This window comes from Podarcis melisellensis (genome assembly GCF_964234715.1).
Source record: "Podarcis melisellensis genome assembly, chromosome: 14".
NCBI lineage: Eukaryota > Metazoa > Chordata > Lepidosauria > Squamata > Lacertidae > Podarcis > Podarcis melisellensis.
The window spans coordinates 31400657-31419010 of record NC_138546.1 but is presented as its reverse complement, the minus strand read 5'-3'; the positions used below and the strand labels follow the sequence as shown (position 1 = coordinate 31419010).

At 43.5% G+C, this 18354-nt stretch overlaps 1 protein-coding gene across 1 annotated transcript in view; it reads left to right on the top strand.

Annotated features, from left to right (window-relative positions):
* The window catches only part of IGF1R (insulin like growth factor 1 receptor), a 181499-nt gene that overhangs the window by 145622 nt on the left and 17523 nt on the right, over positions 1 to 18354 (top strand). Inside the window, exons 9-17 of the mRNA XM_081888411.1 lie at positions 1975 to 2142; positions 5382 to 5586; positions 9516 to 9802; positions 11431 to 11567; positions 11829 to 11988; positions 12756 to 12861; positions 13407 to 13477; positions 15402 to 15631; positions 16560 to 16670. Of these exons, the coding sequence (XP_081744537.1) occupies positions 1975 to 2142; positions 5382 to 5586; positions 9516 to 9802; positions 11431 to 11567; positions 11829 to 11988; positions 12756 to 12861; positions 13407 to 13477; positions 15402 to 15631; positions 16560 to 16670 (1475 nt within the window). The remainder of the gene's footprint in view (positions 1 to 1974; positions 2143 to 5381; positions 5587 to 9515; positions 9803 to 11430; positions 11568 to 11828; positions 11989 to 12755; positions 12862 to 13406; positions 13478 to 15401; positions 15632 to 16559; positions 16671 to 18354) is intronic.

The following is an 18354-nucleotide window of genomic DNA, read 5'->3' as shown; positions in this document are numbered from 1 at the left end:
TCGGACGTTCAGCTTCCAAAAATAGTTCTCAAACCGGAACAGGGTTTGCGGTGTTTGGGAGCCAAAACATTCGAGAACTAAGCTGTTTGAAAACCAAGGTACGACTGTATTTGTGGGACCAGCTATGGTGAGGTTGGGGAAAGTTTAGTGCTGAAAGAGGGAAGCAAGGAGTCATCCTAGCTGCCCCATGCAGGTAGGTCTCCAGTGACAACAGATTTTGATGTTTTGTGCGCAGGGGCTGTTTTGCTTGTTGGCACATCAGGCAGCTCCTGCAGACCAGTGATGGCTTTAACTATACAACGTCTCTCCACCTTGGCCTTGCCAGAACTTAATTGTATCCAATACAGGGCTGTGTGTGGAGAGGTGATAATTGTCCGATTAATCAAACACAGATAAATGCCCAACAGCATTTAATCATCTTGAACGAAGTCTCTCTTAATTGAAAATGGAAATTGCATCTGATTCAGTGCGGAAACAGGATTGATTCTGGTTCTGCTGCAGACAGGGATCTGGGGGGGGGGGGTATGGATGCCATTCTCTGCAACATACACTTTTTGTGATAAAAATAAGTCTCATTTCTCCTGAAACAGGGTGTCTGATGCTTTGAAGTTCTGTTCGGTTCCTCTTTAAACTCCCCATTCCCTCCCAGACTAGCTGGAATTAAATATGTTACGGTTATTTGCATTACTAGAGTCCTGAATGTGTTTATTTTTAGCTCAGAATCTCATGTATTAAGAACGAGAGTATGCACATCCCTAACCATATTTAAGGTAGCACAAATTATTATATTTGTTGTAAATTCTCTAATTTCCATTTTTCCTTGGAAAGCCAAGAGTGTGCACAAGGATTTCCCATTGGTCTCCAATCCAGGTACAGAGCTTCACCAATCCTATAGCTCTGGGTACACCTAGACCATTTACTGGGCTAATCTGCTTAGTTGGCTATGCCTTGATGCCATTGGTTTTTTTAAACTTCCCTCCTTCAAAGAACCCTTTGCACGTCAGGAATTCCTGTGTGTTGCAGAGGGAATGGCGTAGCATTCTGGGGAGCCTCCTAAGATGCATGTTGTGTTCATATGGGGCACTGATTAGACCTCTTGGGCCCTCCCCATTGTCCCATGTGAACTGAGAGTGCATCCCAGTGCATAGTCAAGTCTCTTTTGTGGGCTGTGTGTTGCTGGGTGGGGTGGGGGGGAGTTGTGACAGGGAGAGAAGCCAGAGGCTGCCTTTCAGAGAAGCTTCTCTGACACAACTGATCTTCTAATTAAGGAACATTGATTATGCTCCTGAGGAACCACAGGTTCCTTTAACGAGTGTCAGGTTCATTTGGGGGCATATGAACCTGTGTTGCTTTGGTGACCTTTGCTGACCTTTTTAGGCATAGGAGCACAACTGCCACAGGAACCTACAAATATCCATTTCACGGGGGGATTGGTTATGCTCAGAACTGCCTCCAACCCACAAAAAAGAGGCAACCCTCCCCATAAAATAGATAAAAGCAGGATTACCCCCCCAGCAGGCAACCCCTACCTAGTAAAAAAAGAAAAGAAAAAAGCCAAACCCCCCAATTTTAAACAGAATCTTAAAATTACGGGGCAGGAGGTGTTGGCAGGCATTTCCATTCCATTGTTTTGCATTCATTGTACACCACTTAGAGACTATTGTAATGGACCAGTACATTAATAGTCTAAACCCATAATAAATACATAAGGATGTGCATGTTGGGTGCTGTGTTGTCCTGTATTTGTACTTTAGCTCTGGTGAATGAGCAAGGATATTATTTTATTATTATTTTTAAAATTTGTATACCTGTAGATCTGAGAGCGGTTCACAATATATCCTGCATGGAGAACTTTAACAATGGTTTTCTTCTCTGTAAACATAATCTCGTTTTGTTTCTGACTTTAGGATGTGATAATCACCTTGCAGGAATTTTAATTTTCTTCTTTTCTTATGTCTCCCCCCCCCCCTTTAGTACCTTCTGTTCCTCTGGACGTCATTTCAGCTTCCAATTCTTCCTCTCAGCTGATTGTGAAATGGAACCCACCCACTTTCCCCAATGGCAACCTCTCCTACTACATTGTGCGGTGGCAACAGCAGCCTCAGGATAGCTACCTTTATAGGCACAACTACTGCTCCAAAGGTGAGACCAAGGTTGAAATGCCCTTACACAAATTCAGGGTTCCTCCTCATTTTAGCACTTTGAAAATTCCTAAGATTGCAAAGAGCAAGGATAGGGAAATCTTTTGCCACCGCCCCCAAGTTGTGGGGTTACAACTCTCAACAGTCTTGAATGTTGGCTTTGCTACCAGCAGTCAATGTGAGATGCAGTTCAGCAACACCTTGGTTGCTGAATTATATCTCCCTTGGTTCATTGCGGGGTCAACATATGGTCTTTTAGGGAAGGACCATAGCTCAGTGGTAGAGCATCTGTTTTGCATACAGAAGGTCCTAGGTTCAGTCTCCATCATCTCCAAGTAGGACTGGGAGAGACTTCTGTCTGGGGCTGATGGGAGTTGTGCATTTAAAGTGGATTAAGGTTCTCCGACATTCTAGTACAACAAATCCACTTAAAAAAGAGAACATGGAATTTTTGAAGTTTGGAAAGTGGCAGAGAAATGTATTGAAAAGTGTAAATATCCCACATTCAAATCAAGATGAATGTGGGATGAATGCTTTCTCTGGGTCTCTCTGTAGAAGCTGCTGCCAAATTGGGTTATTATCAAACATTTCTTCCTATTTGTTTGCAGGGCAGTTAAATGTCAAAAAAAGAGAGACTTCTACTCACCATGAATGGGAATTCTGAATCTCATAGAAGCTGCTGCCAAACTGTGTTATACTGCCATCCGGCAGTCAACAGGCAAAATAAGTTTAAAAATACAAACAATTCCTATGTAGCTCCTCCCTGTCCCTTCTGGAGCCAGTTTCTCTTTTGCGTGCATCGAAAGCAGTCGTGTAAGACTCCTGGCTCCATCGTCAAATTTCAGACATTATCCCTGATTGCTTCTCCCTTTCACCTTTGTTTGCCTTCATTAGAGCCCCTTCTGGCTGACCCCCCCCCCTTTCTCCTTTTTACTCATAACTTTGTTAGTTAGCTCCAGTGTGGCTTCCTCCAAAGCATTTTCCTGCTCTGCTTTTAAGCGTCCAGACCCATTTTTACTTTCATTTTCCACTGGACCTAGATGAGTCTTCCCTCTCCTCTGCTTGTCACTGCCTCCCACCTTGCCTTAAGCCCATTGATCTGTGCTCTCGGCCTGTCCTGTCCCTGCTCATAGCAGCCTCTCAGCTCTGCTTAAGCCTTAGCCCACGGGCAAGTGGGGGGGCGGCGGCGGCAGAGAATTCAGTCTCTCAGCTATGCTTAAGCCTTAGCCTACAGGCAAGGGGAAAATAAAAAAGAATTCACTTTAAATATGTGCAAGGCCTTAAAGAAATCATCCACCTCATGCAGGGAGCTAATGACTGCTACACTGCAGTTTTCTTCCTTACAGGCTAAGGACCCAGCCTCTGTGAGCACAACTTAATGATGACACCCCCCTACACTGTTGACTGCATCAGTCTTCAACCATCCTTTCTGCTTCTCAGCCTTGATGTCAGCTTTTCCCCTCCCTAAAGGTGCTCTACAATGAATGCCTTAGATCCAGAGAGGGTATGCAAGTAGTTCCCCCCTGGCTGCTTTCAATCTTGCCACCCAAGGGGGCACTGTAAGTGGAAGATCAGCAGCTGGCATGACCCCCTGCTCCTATGGACATGCACTCAATCAGAAGGGCAAGGAGGCAGAAGAGTTTTCTTGGGACAAAGAGGAAGCCCCAACTCAGCCTACTTGCTGCTCCCCTCTGCAAGTGTTTGGAATCCTTCTAGTTCTGCTCCTCCTCCTACACACCAGGCCAAAAGATGGTCTAGAGTGTGACCTTCCCGTAGGGTTCCTCAGTGCCTCCCATGGGGCTCTTCTTCCCCCAAAGATCAGGAATCAGAGCATCTCTCCTTCAGTGAAGAGGGTGTCAATTGGAGTAGTGAATTAGAAGTGGAGGAGTCAGAATCTGATAGATGATTTCAGGACTCCCATTACTTCATGCTTCTAGGCAAGGCTAAGGAGACACTGTAACTCATTGATCTTCCTGCAGCCACTTCTACTTCTGCTGACAAGGTGATCACAGCGGCCCTTGATCCTAAGCCTAAGTCCAGGATGAAAAAGCTTTCTGCAGTGGCTCCAAAAATTATCCAGTTAGATTTTGACATGCTCTGGCAAGGGATCTCAGTCCCTCCCAAGGGGCTGTGCTTCCCCTGAAGACCAACATTTAGATCCTCAGATGATGGATCCAGATGGTGATGAATGGAGTGAACAATCTGAAGTAGTAGAATCAGACTCCTACCATCTGCTTCAAGACTTAGCAGTGTGCCCTGACCCCACACCAAAATCCAGGAATGTCTCATGACCACTAACACTCTCTGCCAGGGAAGATGAGGGGTTACATCAGGTTCTGGGGGATTATGTTAGAATTTCTCCAGGAATTAGTTTCAACCCCGATCTCCTGCAATACATTGAAGAATCTTTCCTGGGAACTTCAGCAAAGGATGTAGTCCTGCCACAGGGCACTTCCTAGCCAGCTGCTTCAAGATCTCCAAACCAACCTAATGTTACTCCAACAGTTCCCCATTGATGCGGGGTAGGGGATCTTAAGTCCCAGCTTGGGTATTCTGCTTCCCTTGAAGATCAAGACACAGTGTGCTAGCAGTTGATGATGAATGGAGTGACCAGTCTGATATTGAGGAATCAGAATCCTATAATTGTCTATAATTCCATCTTGTCTGGATGTCTAATACCTTCAACTGGTGTGTAAATCCATGGTAGCTAAGTAGGAATTATTTGTGTTTATAAACGTAACTTGCTACTTTACCTGTTGACCTCTGGATAACAGAGTTTGGCAGCAGCTTCCATGAGACCCAGAAATCCCATTCATGGTGAGTAGAATGGTCTTTTTTGCCATGTAACTGCCCTGCAAACAAATTGGAACAAATATTGGATAAAAACTAAATATAATTTAACCTCGCTCTAAGCCCTGAGCTTCTCCATCCATGATGCAGACAACACTGAGCTAAGTTATAAGTCTAACTGTATAAGGCAGTTACCTGTTTTCCCAAGTGTCGCCACCCATGCCTTTTTTTGGGGGGGGGGTAATTTTCTTGCCTTTTTGTAACTGTTCTTCTGCCCCCTCTTCACTTAAAACCCTTCCATTGGGACGTGTACCACTTTAAGGGGAATAGAGAGGCAGTAGACCGTTGCATTTCCTACATTTGGAGCTGCTTTAAGCAGGCTGTCATGGTGCCAATCTTTCTCAGTTCATCTTCAGCTTCTGATTTCTTCACACGTCTCTTTTTTTAAAGATAAAGTCCCAATTCGGAGATACGCTGACGGCACCATCGATACCGAGGAAGCAACTGAACCTACCAAACCTGAGGGTTCTGGGGGAGAAAGGGGACCTTGTTGCTCCTGCCCAAAGACAGAGGCAGAGAAGCAGGCAGAGAAGGAGGAGGCAGAATACCGAAAAGTCTTCGAGAATTTTCTGCATAATGCCATCTTTTTGCCCAGGTGAGGGGGTCCATTTCCAACACTCGACGGGGTTCATTTCTTTTTAAAAACTTTTAAACGAGCGGCCTTACACCCAGCATTGCTTAGGAAATCTGTGAAATGAGTAAATTGTGCACTATTGAAATTGGTGGTTAAAATCAGCAAATGCAGTGTCGGACAGTTATGTCTGACATCCTGATTCAATATGGCATCTGTTTGTAACCACAAAATACACAAAAACTTTCCTTGATCTCAAGAACCTTCACGCAGAAAATGTTGCAGAATCTTTAAGAGGTGTCCAAATGCATAGTGAATGAACAACTTTCCAGAATATATAACCAATAACATTTTGTTTTGTATTTTTGATTGATTTCCCTTCCTGCCGCCAGCTAGTAATATCGAAAGCCCCTTTCCTACATGCTAGTAACAAAAATAAGTGCAGTTACGTTGAGCCTTGTAGGGTATGTGCCCCATGTTCAAAAGCCATTTTGTTTTGTTAAAATTTATACTTTGGGGCAGTTTACACAGGATTTAAATGGCAAGATTGCATTTTTTAAAAATGACCATCAGAAAACATCATTAAGTCAATCAAATAATGAAGATTTTTAAGTGCCTGAGCGAATAATAATAATAATGAAGTTTTAGCCTGGTACATCAAAGATGACTCTCTTGGTGCCAGGAGGGCCTTCTTGGGGTGTGTATTCCATAGTTGGGGCATAGAGTACAGGCAGCTTGATTTAAGAGTAGGTGCTCAATTGTATAACTGGGTCCCAAGCCATTCAAGGTGAGCACCAATCTCTTTGCATTGGGGCTTGGAAGCAGATAACTGCTCAGTATTGTTATCTATTATTTTGTTGTTTTTACATTTGTTACTCACTTTATTGGGGGGGAGCCTCAAAGCAACTTAACATGACAAATAACAAAGAGAAACAAAAATAAATAAAATCATGTACAATACAAAAATTCCTAAGATGCTAATTCCGGTAACACAATGAAAATGAGAATTCCTACCCCGCCTCACTGCAAGATCACATTGTTTCCTTTGGGATACTATGCAACCCAAGTCTGTCTTCAATTACCCCCCCCCCCCGCAAGAGAGGGTGGTAAACTTTCCCTACCATATTCACCTTTTTACACACTAAAGAGCCACTGCTGATTATTTCCTTTGGCCATCATATTGGAGGGCTTTTTGCAGGGGTCACTTAACCTTTGTAGAGAGTTCCACAGCTTTGGATTTCCATATGGTTGCCTTCAGAATAGTCTTAACATGGCGCATTTCCAACATGGTGCCTTGCAGATACTGTTGGACTCCACTCCAGCTCCCATTAGTCCCATCCAGCAAGGCCAGTGGGTCAGGGATTATGGAATTTGTAGTCTAGTGCCAGCCAGAGGGCACCATGCTAGCTACTCCTGGCCTTACAGATGCCTAGGTGACCTGGCAAATGGCTTGCCTTTCTTTTACCTAGATTTGAAAAGCAGCATTTCCCAGTAGCATTGCTGGAGATAGCATTTGCTTTTAGACTTGGGTAGCAAAGCTTGATACTAAAATCAGGTTTCTGGAAAAGCCTGTTTCTCCTGCATATCAAAAGGCTCAGATGGAACTGATAGTGGCATATCGTTGCTGATAAGTGCATGTTTTCCTGGTTGTGTGAAGTTTATACTTTCTATATGCCCCATTTTTTCTTCTCTCTTCGGCTTTTTCCTCATTCCTCTGGGCCATTCACTGCTGTCATTCCTTGCCCTTCTGAGTTATCTAAGGAGCAGACTAACTAATTTAGCCAATGGCAACCAGGGAAACTTCTGCGTGGCTCTGCCTTTCACAGCCATCAGCTTACTTCCGATAGTCACTGCTCAAAGCTTTCTCCTGCCATGGCATCCTTGTGCTAATCAAATATAGATTTCTTATTTCAGCTGGTAGTTAATTTTGAAATTGTACGAGTAATGCATTGGTGGGGGCAGGGGAAGCAACAGAATGCCGTGAGCATCTTGACCCTAGAAGAAATGGTAGCAAATGATCAAGTATTGTGACAGTCTCTAGATTGCAGTTTTGGGTTGTGGGAGGAAGCAAGTGGGAACGATTTGCTAGCATGAGCCTTGACTGTTTCTGCATATTTTCCTCCTCTTTGCTCAGCTTGTGTTCATAATTGGTGCATTTTTCTTTTCAATGCTAGAAGAACTTTAGCAGTTGAGATGCAACTGCTAAGTCACTTGTACTTGTAAGTCACTGAGCAGTTAAAGTGACTTAAGAGCCCAGGATGTCGGGGAACTGTGAGATTAGGAACTGGGTGAGATTGCTCCCTCTAAGCGACTTGTTACTTGCACATGTCTGTCTGTCTGTCTGTCTCCCACCTCCTCTGTTTGCCTTTTCTTCATTGCTGTCTCCCGTGGGAGAGAGCAATTTGTATGTCAACACAGTCCCTATTAGACTGGTGCAGTATGTTTCCAGCCTCCTGCTGGAGCGTGCAACATTGCAAAAGCACCAAAGATGCCAAATAAAAGGGTTGTGTTCTTTTAAACACATCGCCAGTTAGGTCAAGTCCCAGCTATTTTATTTATTACTTTTAAAATTCATATCCTGCCCTTCCTCTCAAAGGAGACTCTGGTGGCAATCTAAGCTGTCCAAGGCAGGTTATCCTAAGACCTTAAAGAAGGCTGGTCATACAGTTACGGAGCATCTGCTTTGAACACAGAAGTTCCCAGGTTCAATCCTTAAGTACCACTTGATCCCTTACAATTGCCTTGATCACAGAGAACCTCTAATGGGGCATTTCTTATGGTTTCTCATGCCTCTGAGGGTCAGTTGGCCTTTAATAGAGACCGAGTCTTTAGCGTGGGCAAGCCCTGACCTAGCAGAGGTTTGGCTGGAATCATTCCTGCCTTTTAAAAAGCATCTTCTAAAAACTGTGTTATTCAAACAGGCCTTTGTTATTTGAATTTCTGTTTACCAGCCACTGTGTTTTTATTTATGTTTTTATTCTTACTGTAGTTTTGTGTGGTGTATACCACCTTGTATGTTTTTTAAAAGTGTGATTTCTAAATATTTATATAAAATCTCAGGCATCTCCAGTTAGGGCTGGGGGGAAACTCTCTGGCTGAAGCCCTGGAGGGCCCTTATCCTTGCTTAGAGACTTACACTTTGAGCCAGGAAGGATGAACACCCACCACCTATTGCATAGTGGTCTGAAGACCTCACTTCCCTGGCTACATTTGAGCATATTTCTTATAGATGGAATGTCAGTCTGGGGATATCTCTTTGGACAGCTGAAGGTCTTACATTAACTTAATACATTTCTTGTAGGTTGGATGTACTGATGTAATTGTATCGATGTGAGCTGCTGGTGGTTTATTAGTATTAGTATTATTAATGTATTGGCTATTTTTCTTCCTTTTCTTATTCTTTTGTTGTTCTTCTTTCTACTTTGTTTAATTTGCAAATAAAAAAAAATAACCGAAAAGGAAGAGCAGCTGCCAGCCAGTGCAAGCAATAATTGAGCTAGATATGGAGCAAAGGTCTGGCCAGTCCTTTCTTGCAAGCATGCAATGATGGGATCTGCCTCTTTCCGTGATGATTGCTTGTCCTATTGCTGAACTTTCCATGGAGTTTGAAGTGATTCTGTTTTCCCACAGTGTTTTCTATATCACTTCTGCCCTCAGCTGCCTCCTTTCTGTTTCTCTTCCCTGTGAAATGTCTTTTATTGGGCTTGGATGAATCACCAATGTGAAATTTAACTCGGGAGAGACAACACCTATAAACAGAGAGTTCTGTTGAATGGGACGTCATGCAAGCTTTGGACATCTGTCATTCTTTAACCATCCTAATGGTTCTCATTATTTTCTCTCAAAACATTGTGACTTCTGGCTGCAAACGCTGTCTCTTAAATTTGCTTTCCTCCTTATAAAAGAGGGATGCTAATCTCACTTTCACTGACTTCTCTTGTTTCTCTGTCCAGGCCTGACCGGAAGCGCAGGGATCTGTCGCCTGTTGCAAACACGACCTTTGCTCACAAGAACAGGACTGCCACAGCCCCAGAGCACTTTGCCAATGAATCGGATGCTGAGGAGGCTGAGATGGAGTTTCCTTTCTTCGAAAGCAAAGTGGAAGGCCGGGAGCGGACACTTATCTCCCACCTCTTGCCTTTCACGCTCTACCGTATTGACATCCACAGCTGCAATCATGAAGCTGCAAATCTCGGCTGTAGTGCCTCAAACTTTGTTTTTGCAAGAACCATGCCTGCAGGTACATTTTTGAAACCTGGCTTAAATTCTCTCCCTCCTTCCTTAATCATAATAAAAAGAACAATTCCATCTTTATCTCTGCATTCAAAGCATCTTACAAAAAAACCCACAAAAACCTGGCACAAGGTTTTAATCTCAGACTCGCTTTCAAAAGGCAGTTTTAACTCCCTGTGTTGAAATCAACCTGGAAGGAGCATAGCTCAGTGTAGAACAACTGTTTTGCATGCAGATGGCCCCCAAGTTCAATCCCTGGCATCTCCAGGTAGGGCTGGTTGAGGACCAATGGTCTACACTGACTGGCAGACACTCTACAGGGTTTCAGGCAGGGGTCTCTCCTAGCCTGGGAGAGACCCCTGCCTGACACGCTGTAGAGCAATGGTTCCCAATTAGCTATCCTGGGGGTCCGCAGAACACACCCAGGGGGTCCATGGCCCCATCTCTTGTGTCCTCTCCAACTAAATATTTGGCATTTTTGCATGCTAATACCAAAAATTTTATGGTCTGTTTTAGTGCTGTGCAATTTTTCAATATACGGGCCCAAAATCACACTGTGATAACTATTTTGACCCAGCAATACATCGCTTCTCGTGTCAGGGAGAGCAAGGCTGCTGATTTCATGGCACTGCCAATATCGCACAGTGATCTCAGCTGGTAACGCTGCTAATCCAAGTTGCCTTCCCTGAGGGAGTCGATAACGCTGCAGCCTTCCCTCATGTTGAGGGAAAACTGGGCAGCTGATTGTGAGGTGCCACCTCCCCCTCACACTGATGGAGAACAGGGCAGCTGATTGCCCTTCAAGGCACCGTGGCATTACCTTCCCCTGGCACTGAGACAGAGCAGCTTTTCTCAGTCAACAGTAAAACAGCAGTAGCCACAGTGGATGTGCATCTTCGCTGGCTGCCCTACTGACGGCAGCTTAATGCCCCCCCCCCATACCCAACTGATATATCACAATGTCAAAACCAGATATCACTCAGCCCTAGTCTGTTCTTTAGTATATCTAAAATCCTTTGCTTATTAGGGACTACCCCACATTTTGTTCCAAAAATTGCTTTGTAGAGGTAACTACCATAGAAATATCAAAATTTTCAAAAGTAGGGGGTCTGTGGCTTGGCTTTTGAAAAATAGGCGCTCTTTGATAATTAGCTGACTGGGAACCACTGCTGTAGAGTGTCCAAACTTTTTTTCAAAGAGGGCCAGATTTGATGAAGTGAACAGGCGTGAGGGCCGACCAAAGTTGTTTCGGATTAGGCCCCCAAAACAGGCTTTGGACATGCCTGGTGTAGACCGTTGGTCTTCAACTGGTGGGTTGGGAACCATTAGTGGGCCGTGGCCTAATTCAGTGTGGGTCATAGCAGGAGCACTACCAGCAGGCAAATATATAGTAAAAAATTAAGAAATGGGTCCCCAAATGCATGTTGTGGGTCTGAAAAGGGTATAGATACCAGTTGCTGGAAGCCATGCGGGAAAAGAGTGATATTGTGCTCATGTCCTGCTTGCCAGTTTCCCTTAGGCATCTGGCTGGCATGATGCAACAGGCTCTCTTTATGTTCTTATGACTTTAGTGACACCACGGTTTGTTGTTTGCCTCAAATCTTGACATTGACTCTTGCCCGCATCTTTTCGCAGAAGGAGCTGATAACATTCCAGGGCCGGTAACGTGGGAAGGGAAGGAAGAAAACGTTATATACCTCAAGTGGCCAGAACCGGTTAGCCCCAATGGGTTGATCTTGATGTATGAAATCAAATATGGACAAAATGGAGAGGTAAGCGGGATTATAGGTCTTTTTCATCCAACCCAATTTACAAGGTTCTTGTGGTCATAGACAAAGCCCTGAAAAACCAAGATACCTTAAGGATTGCCTAAGCACTTCTATTCCAGCCCAGTCGCCAAGTTCATCTGAAGAAGCTCTGCTAGTTGTCCTCCGGGTTACAGAGCCTCAAGTCTCAGTGTCCTGCATGCACAAGCGGCATTAATAAAAACCATTTTAACTGCTTTTCTCTCCCCCGCAAAAAAACTTCTGTAGGAGAAGCGGGAATGTGTTTCAAGACAAGAATACAAGAAACTTCGAGGAGCCAAACTGACACATCTGAACCCTGGAAATTATTCTGTCCGAGTTCAAGCCACGTCACTGGCTGGGAACGGATCCTGGACTGAGGCAATCTCATTCTATGTGCAGCCCAAAAGTAAGGATGTTTTCATTGGTGGGGAGGGAAATAACGGACACACTGGTTGTGTAACTGCTTTCCTCCCAATATTTCGTGTGTTCTTTAGATTTAAGATTCTGAACTTTTTGCAGAAAATGGATGGTTGGATATTTATCCCAGATTGATTTGATTAGAATGTCTGTGTTTCAAGGCAGATACTGTAGATGAAACAGCAGATGAGCTGTGTCTTTTTTTTCTTTTTCTTTCCTCTGTGTGAGTTTCCTTGGGAGCAACAGCCAGCCACCCTTCAGGTTCCTCCAGATGATCTGCTTGTTGAACCTTAATCCCGATTTGAGCGTTCGTCCTGATAACATTTGCAAGGAAGTTAAATTGAGCATTTTCAAGGAGATTAAATGACATTGTGTCAAAACAAGTGTTATCCCACACTTTCCAGTGCCATTTCCCAATCACCTTCCTTTATCATAAAACCTCTGCTCTTTTTCAGGAAGCACAGGACCTCCAAATCAGCTCTAACAGTGCAGCTTGAATTTTTCTGATATGTAGTTGAGTCGTACCCCCAAATACCGATCATCTGGAAGTGCTTTTGTAAAAAGAACGCTCTGTTAGGTGGCCCTGTGTTCTGTGTCTGTGTGTGATTTTTATATTTCTATATATATATTTAGAGAGAGAGAGAGAGAGAGATAGTTTGCCCAGCAGGAGAGGTCTAACAAGCTAGTGCAGCAATAGAGATGCACATATGAATAATCACCACCCTTTTATTTACTTTCTTGTTTTGATTGCTGCAGCACCGAATTACGGGGGTTTCTTGCACCTGATTATTGTTCTACCCATTGCTGTCATTTTGATCATTGGAGGGCTGCTCATCATGCTGTATGTCTGTAATAAAAAGAGGTGAGGGTTGATATTTATTTGTATTATTGCATTTATATCACACTTTTTCCTCCAAGGAGCTCAAGGGGGCATATATGATTCTCCCTCTCCTCATTTTATCCTCACAACAACATCCTCACAACAACACGACAGCCAGCATGTAGTAAGTCAGAAAGTAACATTGCCCCTTTCCTGATAGATTTTGTAGTCAGGCATATTGGGTTGAACTTTGTCATACTAGCCTAGACAAGGACAAATATATTGTGTGTTCTTCACCTTGCTATAATTGATTGACTCAAGCTGCTGCTGTTACTGTTGTTGTTATTTTGTTCAGCTAACCTAGGTTCAATAAGTCAGTCATTGAGCATATTTGGGAAGTAACACAATTGATTCCCAACCTGCCAAATGCTGCTGTTGGGGTGGGTGGGTGGGTGTGGGTGTGAAAAGCAAGTCACAAACCAGAACTCAAAGGTGAGAGGACCAGAATAGAGTGAAATGTTGATCTCTCTCTCTTTAAAAAAAATATGTGTGTTGAAATAAGGAACTTTCCTCTTGCATTTTAACAGGAACAGCGACAGGCTTGGAAATGGAGTGCTCTATGCCTCTGTGAACCCAGAATATTTCAGCGCCTCAGATGGTAAGTCAGGCCTTCCACTTCTGACTCCTTTTAAGACAGCAACATCTTGGAATAAAAGTGAATGCTGAGTCTGAGTTGGAGTCACAAGAAGCTCTATGTGAACCAGTTGTAAAGACATTTACTGTCATTCAGGCAAAGAAGAAGTTTGGGGGGCTGGGGAGAGGGGGTCTCAAGCTTTTTTTTTTAAAGGTCAAGGTAGGTCAGAAAGTTCTTAAAGAAAACCTAATAGTATTTCTGTATTGCAATAGCATGAAGTATCACATCAGTGTACAGCAATAAAACATTAAACACTAATAAAAACTATACAAATAATCATTTGAAGTGAAGTATAACAATTCTTTAAATTCTTGGTGATGTTTCTTAAAACCACAGTGCAGGCCTCTTGTATATATTGATTTATATTTATTTTTAAATTTCTGTCCCACACTTCCTCCTAAAAGAGCCCAGGGAGGCAAACAACCCCCAAATTGAAGGATATTTAAAATACTTAAAAACAGTAACATAAATACATAGTTAAAAGATTGCTGGGAACCGTATCTTTCAGCTATCATAGTAACATAGGAAGCTACCTTATCCCAAATCAGACCATTGCTCCATCTAGCTCAGTATTGTTTATGCTGCCTGGCAGAAGCCCTGCAAGATTTTAAACAAAGCGCCTTCCCAGTCCTACCTAGAGATGTCAGAGATTGAACCTGAGACCTTCTGCATGAAAGGCAGATCCTCTGCTGCTGAGCTATGGTCCTTTCCTTCTCAATTCTTTCTCATCATCTTTCTCAGCTACACATAGAATCATAGAGTTGGAAGAGACCACAAGGGCCATCGAGTCCAACCCCCTGCCAAGCAGGAAACACCATCAGAGCACTCCTGACATATGGTTGTCAAGCCTCTGCTTAAAGACCAGAGTCTTAGCACTAGTTTTTATTTGTAGTGAAACCTTTAACCTTTTGTTTTTTTCTTAAATGCTAGGCTGTAGCTTTTTGAAGACTTGTCAGAGGTTGCACCTTCCAATTGTAAGCTAGGATTTATAGCTCTTAAGTTGCATCCTGGAGCAATCCAGTCCAGCATTCTGGCATCCAAGAAAACAGGGAAATGTTAATGTTTTGGAGTTGAAATCGTGACCTTGTTCTTGGAAGTTAAACCTGGAGTTTCGTGTGGCTTGTGTATTTTTTTTTTAATAAAAAATAATCTTCCTATTCAGCCAAAAGAAGTTCCCCAAGTGACTTTCAAATCACAAAAATACGCAACAGTAACAGTCCCTTCCCTCAGGCTTACACTTTTAAAAAATGATACAAAAGGAAAATGGATTGGTAGGGAAGAGGAAATAAGAAAACACAGGTGCGAATTATTAGTTACAAAGTTAGCTAATCTCCAGCTGAGTGGAAAATGTCCCTTCTCTTAACCCCCCCCCCTTCTAGAGTGTGTTGTAATGGTGGCTGCCACGACATCCCCACCCTTTGTTGAGAAATACACGTTACAGCTTTTTAATCACATTATTCTGCTCCCTTCTGTTGACATGCATAGCAGATGCTAAGCAAAGTGTCCTTACCCTCTAAAAATATGCTTTTGCATTACACCTCTGCTGCAGAATGCTCCGTTGCCAGGTACACCACATGCTAAAGCTTGGGTCTGTGTCTTACTTCAGCAGTAGGCTCATTTGTGCATCCTTGGGCGTGATGTTTTGGCTCAGGGTCAGTTTCCAATCTGTGAAATGGGGGCAACATTATAGCATGGCTAAACAACATAATGATTACAAAGGACTGAAGCAGTAAGATGACTGTTGAAATAAAAGCATGAAGTGCAGAACATCCTAGTATGCTTTAATGGAAAAGGACGTTGCTTGCACTCTTTTTTTTTTTTTTTAATTATGATTGTCGTTTCAGTTCAAACCTGCTTGTGAAATGGGTTCTCCTTGTGATTTTTACAGTGTACGTTCCAGATGAATGGGAAGTACCCCGGGAAAAGATTACCATGTGCCGAGAATTGGGGCAAGGCTCCTTTGGAATGGTGTATGAAGGGATAGCAAAAGGCGTGGTTAAAGACGAGCCAGAAACCAGGGTGGCCATCAAAACAGTCAACGAGTCGGCAAGCATGCGAGAGAGGATCGAGTTTCTGAATGAGGCTTCGGTGATGAAGGAGTTCAACTGCCACCATGTCGTAAGTTGCTGAAGCACATTAAAGCTTTTCCCACTCCGCGCTATCCCCCGTTCTCTTACTTAAATCCTGGGAAATGCTGCTTCAAACAGGAAAACAGCCATTTGCTTGCCTGTATGATGCTTTTGTACAGAACTGGTATAAATGGAGTTCTGAATCAGAAAAAAAGCTTCCTTTATAGTTTTTGGATTAGTTTTCTCAATGCTCTTCCCAGGTTCTTTTTGGGGCAGGGCGGCACTGCTTTAAATTATGTGGAGTACGCGGGTGGCGCTGTGGGTTAAACTACAGAGCCTAGGGCTTGCCGATCAGAAAGTTGGCGGTTCAAATCCCTATGACGGGGTGAGCTCCCGTTGCTCGGTCCCTGCTCCTGCCAACCTAGCAGTTCGAAAGCACATCAAAGTGCAAGTAGATCAATAGGTACCACTCCGGTGGGAAAGTAAACGGCGTTTCCGTGCGCTGCTCTGGTTCACCAGAAGCGGCTTAGTCATGCTGGCCACATGACCCAGAAGCTGTATGCCAGCTCCCTCGGCCAATAAAGCGAGATGAGCGCCACAACCCCAGAGTCAGTCACGACTGGACCTAATGGTCTGGGGTCCCTTTACCCTTACGCAGCTAGGAGGAGGACGCTGACATCTGGTGCCATCCTTTGGACTGGCTGTAAGTAAGAAGGTGGGCATGTTGAGGCTGCCTGTGGACAGGCTGAAGTTGGTGGGGCAGAGCCACCCTAGTGGCCTGGTCTCCACTGCTTATGTTATGTTATTTCTATCTCTCTCTCCTCTATCCCTTTTCCCAAGTGGATGCATCATGTTTGGTTTGTGTGTGTGTAGTGAAGAATCACACACTCACAAGTGCAGTACAGTACATGAGAGTGCACACCTTTGAATAAAACGCTGTCTCTGCAGGTGAATAACCCAAGGCTTCCTTCTCTCAGGTGCGGCTGCTTGGAGTTGTTTCTCAAGGCCAGCCCACGCTGGTCATCATGGAACTTATGACCCGTGGAGACTTGAAGAGTTACCTGCGGTCACTCCGACCAGGCACAGAGGTCAGTCCTGGGTTGAAAGGTTTGACTGCTGTTTTTGCAGGCTGACTTGGGGAGGGGAAGAGAGATAATGAGGGGTACTCGTCCCCCATGGGCCTTAAAATGGTTGGTGACTCCTCATCTAACTGTTAGCAGTCTTAATTATGTTTAGAAATGTGGTAGTTATTTAGTTATGAGCTAAGTAGAGTTATAGCCTTGTTACATTGTTGTATTTAAAAATAAGAACTTTCCATCATATGAAAATAAACAACAAGAGCTTTCCATCATATGAAAATACAGAATCACCAAAGGTTTGTAGTAAGAAACCCCACCAGCCCCAGGTGTAGGTATTCTTGCCTCTTCCACCTGAGGTGCCTTAAGCAAAACAGGCTGTGTGACCCATGCCCTTGTGTGTTTTCTGGGTGCTTCCATCTTGCTGTAGCAGGCCTGTGAGCTGGGACATCTCCCAGTTCAGCTATACTGCCTTGACTATGGCTTCCCTAGCAGCGATGTGGGTGGTTTATTTTCCTGTTTGATAAGTTCCTTAGTAACAATGAGATGCCTACTGCAAATGCAATAGTAGCCAAGCTTGGCAGTTTTGATGTTTTTAGCTGTGTTTATTAAATACAAGTAAAATAAACATGGTATAAACTAGATCACTCTCTGGGGCACTCTTCCTGACACAAACAGAAAATGTTCTGATTTAGATTAACCATGTGCAAATTCCCCACTGGAAATAGTTCCAAGTCTTAAATTTTGTGGAAAACCCACATCACTGCTCCCTAGCTAGGCAAACGGCAGTTATCTTCTACAGATGATACGGGGAAGGAGGTTACAACACTCTGTAGTAGACGGATGTGCTCAGTTCCTAGAAAAAGGAAGTAATTTGTAGAAGAATAGATGCAGCTGAGGTTCTTTGTTCATTATTTAGTTTCTTGCCCCGCTTTGCTGTAAGGTCCCAAAGCAGTTTATGAGAATAAAACATACAGTTATAAAACAATGACAAAATAGCGTGCAATACCGGGACACACTCACACAAACAATAAAAGTAAAAACAATTAAAGAGAGTATAGAAAAATAATAATTCTGTTTATAAAACAGTACAAACATTTAAAAGCAATTCCACATTTAAAAAGAGTTAAAATAGTTCTATTATAAGATTATAAGAACTATTATAAAATAGTTCTATACACATAAGACCCATTCAGTATTATATGTCTATGCTCAATATGTGAACAGTGTATAGAGTACTTGTATTTTCTAGAAATTTTCTGCTTTCCTCCTCAAACCTGTCATTTTGACCATTTTGCCCAGATTTGGACCTCATGAGCCACCATCCCTCTCAGTGATTATAGGTGGCAGTTGCTTGTTTCTTTATGCCTGTCATGTGCACCGCTAGACTGGCTGCTTTTCAGGCCTGAATTAAACTTTCTGTGCCTACGCGTAACCCAGCGTGGGTCTTTGGTAGGCGCACAGATAAGCTAATTGCTCATGTATTAAATGCTACATGCTGTTACCCTTTTTGTTTTTGATCTGAATTATGAATGAGTGTTGCAACAAACACTAATATTTAGTCATGCACCCAGCATTTAGCATTCATGCTGGCAATTAGAAGGCTTGCAGCCGCCCACATGCTGTTTGCACGGTCCAAATAGGGTAGGCGAAAGCGGGAGCCCCTGAAAACCATATTCTGCTAAAATGAGGGCTA